At 45.7% G+C, this 5,764-nt stretch overlaps 1 protein-coding gene across 5 annotated transcripts in view; it reads right to left on the bottom strand.

The window, feature by feature from the left end:
* Positions 1–587: 587 nt before the first annotated feature.
* Positions 588–5,764, bottom strand: part of LOC116861451 (immunity-related GTPase family M protein 1-like) — a 26,364-nt gene continuing 21,187 nt past the window's right edge. For all 5 annotated transcript variants that reach the window (XM_032848038.1, XM_032848041.1, XM_032848040.1 and 2 more), the window contains one exon: positions 588–2,032. In XM_032848038.1, coding sequence (XP_032703929.1) covers positions 821–2,032 — 1,212 coding nt within the window. In that variant the 3' untranslated portion in view covers positions 588–820. The remainder of the gene's footprint in view (positions 2,033–5,764) is intronic.

Here is a 5,764-nt window from a genome sequence, read left to right as displayed (position 1 = left end):
TGTGTGGTTCTGGATAAGGGTCTCTCCTGAAATGGCAGTCAAGCTATCAGCTGGGCTGCATCTCCTGAAGTCCTCCTGGGGTGGAAGGATTTACTCTCAAGATGACACATTTACATGACCAGCAGTTAATGTAGGTTGCCTCTGCTATCCTCCACATGGCCTCTGATTACTCAGGACCTCTCCAAAAATTTTATGGTAACTAGGCCAAGAGAGGAAAGAGGAGACAGAGATGGAGAGAGAGAGAGGAAAACAGAGCTGGAACAGGAGCAAGGCAGAGCCAGTGAACAGAGTGTTTATAAGACAGAGATGCACTTTTCATAACATAGTTCTGGAATTTTTAGATTTTCATTTATTGCCGCCATATTCTCTTAGTCACTCCAGGGAAAGGGTTTAACACAGACATGAAAATAGGAGGAAATGTTAGAGGTCATCTTAAAGTGTCTACCACTGACATACAGGGAGGTCAACATTGTGTGAGTCCACAGAATGTGAGATGAGAAGTGAAAGAACATGGACATCAGAGAAATGGTGTTAAAGTTAAGTGAGAAATGGATGTCAGAATGAGACTGTATGTCACATTGAGCAGATATTTTCTTCCACCTTTGGATACAGGCTCATTTAATAAATGACAATATACAACATATTTGGGAATTTCCTGACATGAGTTCAAAATGAGCAAGTCATCTCATATACCTCAAGGAACTTACAATCAATGAAAGTGAAAGTAATTGAGCTTGACTGAGAATTGAGAAAAGATGTGAGGACAGGACCCCCATGTCCTGACTTCCCTTCAGAAGGAGGCTGCTGAGACATCACTTCTTCAGATGATGGAGTCTGTCAGGATTTTCTTCAGGATGTCCTTGGTGTCCTTGGCAACTATTTCAAGGAGGCGTCTGTGTTTCCACTTTCTAAGGGAGTTGAAAACAAAGCCACCTAACAGTGGGATACATCTCAGAATTAAACATAAGCAAGAGACTACATTACAATTCATGCAAGAAAATAGCCAGTCCCCTCTGAGGACAGTGTTTAGATCTTGAGACCTCATAAGGGCCCTGTACTCCTCTATGGACTTCCCGATACTGTGAGCCATCTGCCGGAGAGATTCATCATCTATACCAAAGAGCAAGCGGTAGGCCATCAGACTTTGCTCCAGATCATCTGCATTCCAGATACCAAGGGTGTCAAAAGACTTTGAGGCTATTTTCTTCCTGCAAGTGATCACTTTGTCATTAATGGCCTTCTTATAAGTGTGGGACAGATTCTCTAGGGGACCATGGTACCTGGTGTCAGAAATGTCCCTATGCAAGGTGCTCCTAAGCTTGGGGAAGTCATGCAATAAGGGGTCAAAGCTAGAGACCAGGAATATGTTGGGTTCACACACTCCCTCTTTTTGGAGATTTTCCTGGATATTCTCCTGAATATTCTTCATGAGTTGTTCCTTTAAGTGGGTACTTGTGCTGATGTCCCTGTCCAGCTTGGTCCAGATGATATAGAACTTCTTTCCCAGGCCCTGGATGATTTTGGCAAGCTTCACGAGATTCATGCTGAACTGTTCTGATGCAATGATGATGACAATGTCATACAGACTAAACTGCATCTCCTGCAGATAGTTCCCCAGGCTTTGGGTACCTGCCCCTATTCCAGGTAGGTCCCACAGCACCACATTGGGAAAGTGGGAGGAAAAGTAGCGAGTGGGAATCTGGGTGGTCCTCACCACCCCAGTGGGAGCTGAGTCCTCCTCCTCCTGCCCAATTCCCCGCAGTGCATTGATGAAGGAGGACATGCCATTGCCAGAGTCCCCAGTCACAGCAATGTTCACTGGGGCACTGGATGCTGTCTTCAGGGTCTCCTTGACCACAGAGACTACCTCCAGCAACTTCCCTCCTCCCAAGGCCTTTTCCATGTTTATGGCAACCTCCTTAGGTAGGACTCTCCAGGCCATATTGTACGATATATCAGAGGTGGAGGATGCAAGTAATGGGGTGTGAAGAGAGTGGGTGGGCTGTGTCACATCACTGAGCAATGGAGTGACCTGCAGAAATAGGAAAAACAGGGGAGTTAAGAGAGCCCGGCACATAGGGTGGCAGAGGAATCATCAGATTTGGTAACCCAAACTGAGGGCATCAGATCCACACCCAACTCCCTGCAAAGGTACTTAGGTGACAAACAGCAAGCCTCTGGAAAAATGTTTGTTAGTTTGTCAAAAATTTAAACATATTCAACCATAGAAAGGGAGGAAATCCTACCATTTGTAACATGTATGGACACTGAAAGCATTATGCTAAGTAACATAAATCAGACAGACAAATATGGCATGTTCTAACTGATGTGTGAAATCTAAAAATCAAATAAAATAAATTCGTAGAAAAAGAGAACACACTTGTGGATTCAATTTATCACAGGGTGAGAAGGTGGAATTGGAGGAAGTGTTCCAATGGTACAAGATTTCAGTTATAAGATATGTACGTACTAGGGATGTAGTGTACAACAGGATGACTACAGATAACATGACTGTATGATTTATAGAAAAGTTGTCAAGGGACTCTATCTTGAGTTCTCATCACATGGAGAACTTTTTCTCTTTTTTCTTCTTTCTTTTCCTTTTAGTGAGATGATCGATGTTAGCTGAACCTACAGTGGTTTACTTCACAACATATATATATATATCATGCTGAATGTCTTAAATTCACGCAGTGATGTATGCCAATTCTTTTCCAATAAAAGTAATAAAATAATTTAAACAGAGTCACCAAAGGACCCAGCAGTTCCATTCCTAGATGGATACCTAAGAGAGATGAAAACACACATCTAGGTAAAACCTGCATGCAAATGTTCACAGTATATTATTACAATAGCCCCTCAGGTGGAATTCACACAGTTGTCCACCCTCTGTTCAATGGATAAAGAAAAGTGGTCTATCCATACAATAGATCGCTATTGGGCAAGAAAAAAATGAAGTACTGATACCACCCACAACATGGATGAACCCCAAAACATTATGCTCTGTGGATGCCGACAGCCCATCGGACCATGAATTCTGTGATTCTATTCATATGAAATGTCCGGAAAAGGCAAATCCTTAGGCATGGAAAATATATTGAGGGTTTCCTAGATTGGAAGGGCAAATGGTAGGAGGGAAAAAAGAGGTAGTCAAGAGGTACAGGATATCTTTTGGATAATGAACACGTTCTAAATCTGATTATGATGGGTGCACAACTTTGTGAATATATTCAAAGCTACTGAAAACTTTAAAGGGATGAATCATAGAATGTGTAAATTATATCCCAATGAAGTTGTAGAAAAGAAAAGCAGGAAAGGTGCTCATTGAGGAGATGTGCACATGTTAGAGGCTCAGAGGAGACCACTGATGAATGCTCTGTAGCTGTGCTACTAGTAGTCAGCTTCTCGGCAGGTTATGGATGGAGGGGTTTGAGCAGAAGAATATTGTGAGGGTTGCTCCATCAGGACCAGGCAAATATGGGTACTCCTCCACCCAGATTGGGTGAGCAGGATGTCCCACCGGGGATGTCCCCAGGCAGAAGCAAACTTGTGCCAACTCTCCATACTGTTCAATCCTGAGGACCGACACATCCTCAATACATATGTCTTAAAAGTCAAGAGCAATTTAATTGTCTTAACAGCAGTGAAAAGTGCGTTTCCCCCCATTTTCCATATCTTTCACCACTAACTGCATACCTAAAAAAATCCCTGTCCCTCATCCACTGCAACATTTAAGTTACACAAGCTTTCCAAATAATATCCTACTGATTTTTAAGTCAGTACTTTTGTTTGTACTTGATTGTTTATCTTTGCTGTGATTATTGCTATAAGTATTTAAGCTCTCCCATGAGCTTTCTCTTGTAAGCTGAACCCTGCAGTAAGATTGCAAAGCATTTGGGGTGCCTTGGTGGCTCAGTGGGTTAAAGCCTCTGCCTTCGGCTCAGGTCATGATCCCAGCATCCTGGGATGGAGCCCCCATCGGGCTCTCTGCTCAGTGGGCTGCCTGCTTCCTCCTTTCTCTCTCTGCCTTCCTCTCTGCCTACTTGTGATCTCTCTGTCAAATAAATAAATAAATAAAATCATAAAAAAAAAAAAGATTGCAAGCATTTCATATGGCAGAATTGGGAAGGAGAACTGGTTGGAATTACCCACTGGACTCTCCTTTTTGGGGCCATACACACAGTGTTGGCTGGTGGTCTTTGACAATCCCACAAGTTATGGCTGCTTGCTGTGGTAATTTCCCTTAAGACATCTACTATCTCTGTGTGCACAAATGCAAGTTTTAAAACACTTTCTAATTCAAGACTGACTCTTTGCTGAGGAGTTTTCATGTACAGCCTCATTAAGGGACTCTCCTGATGCTCTTAGAGATGAGACCTCACATCCAAACACTCAGGTTTCTGCTGAAAAGGACTCCAGTCCTGTATGTAGGACAAATTTCATGTTGAGCTGTAGGAGCTATGGTGCAGCTTGTTACCCACCACACTGGCATTCCTCTCCAATGGTGTGTCCTCCTTGCATTATTGCCCCCCCCAGAGTTCTGAGTGCTTTCTTCCAATGAGGAAATTGCCAAGAGCCCTGACTGAGTTTTCACACAGGCTTGGCCCGTGGTACTGTGAATGTTTTCACATTGAAAACTGAGCTCCAGAGGGGGGACAAGATGGCAGGGAAGTAGGAGGAGGCGCCTTTTCAACCTGTACCCTAAAGTGAGCGGATTACCTACCAAAGAACTCCGATCACCCATGAAATCAGCCTGAGATCAGAATTACACACATCTGGATCTCTACAGGGGCAGAAGACGCCAGTGGGTAGGTAAAGCGGAGTGGGAAAGGTGGACTGATATCGGAAGATAAACAAAAGGGGGAGGGAGCCACCAGAGGTGACCGGTTGGAAAGTAATACCCCTAATAAGAGCGAGAGTGCCCTGCGTCTGGGGACCAGCATTAACTTGGAGACTGGTTGAAAGCACTCCAAAAGAGCAAAAGATCGCCGTGGGGGAAATTGTGGGAATCAGGGCAGCTAGGGACAGGGGCTTAAGTCCCTGGACCCAGGACAGCCTCCCCTGGTGCTGAGCCAGAGAGAGTGGGGTGGAGAAACCAGGTCTTGGTCCCTGAGCCGCCAGCGAACCCGAGATTGCCTGGGTTCTGGCCCCTGTGAGGGGATGGGAGCTACATTCGAGCCCTGCTACAGCGCCTGAGATGCGCGCGCTCCTCATCATCCCCTGAGAGAGGTACAAAGGCCCAGCCTGCGCTCTTTGACACATGCCATTGTTTCAGAGCCCAAGACGCCCGCCCCAAACTCTCCCCTGAGAGAGGTGCGGGAAGGCCCAGCCTGGTGCTTTCAGACCTGCGCCCGGTTCTCAGAGCCTGAGACACACGCGCGACCCACAGCCTCCTCTGAAAGAGGTGCATGCAAGCCGGGCGCTCTTAGACCCAGAAAGACCAGGCACTCCCAACCCCGGGCAAGTGGGAAAATCTCAGTGTGCAATCACTGCTTGGAACCTCTCTGGTGGTCTGGAGCTGCCCAAACAGATGCCAGTGCTTTGGTTTTGGGTACAAGCAGAAGATCCTGCGTCCCCAGGGACCGCGACTCGGAACCTGCTCTGCCAGCGGCCAAGGGGGGATTTATATGGGCTCTGCAACACCCACAGAAGAACAGACTGAGGCTTCTCTCTGAGAGGGAGGTCAGGGTGCAGTTTGCTTTCCTCTAAACCTACAAAAACCATCAAGAGCGGTCAAGGCGAGAGGAGGAAAAAAAAAAAAAAA

The sequence above is a fragment of the Lontra canadensis genome, unplaced genomic scaffold, assembly GCF_010015895.1.
Source record: "Lontra canadensis isolate GAN:19392208 unplaced genomic scaffold, GSC_riverotter_1.0 scaffold199, whole genome shotgun sequence".
Classification (NCBI taxonomy): domain Eukaryota; kingdom Metazoa; phylum Chordata; class Mammalia; order Carnivora; family Mustelidae; genus Lontra; species Lontra canadensis.
Note: the sequence above shows the minus strand (reverse complement) of the source record. Positions and strands in the feature narration are given on the sequence as shown.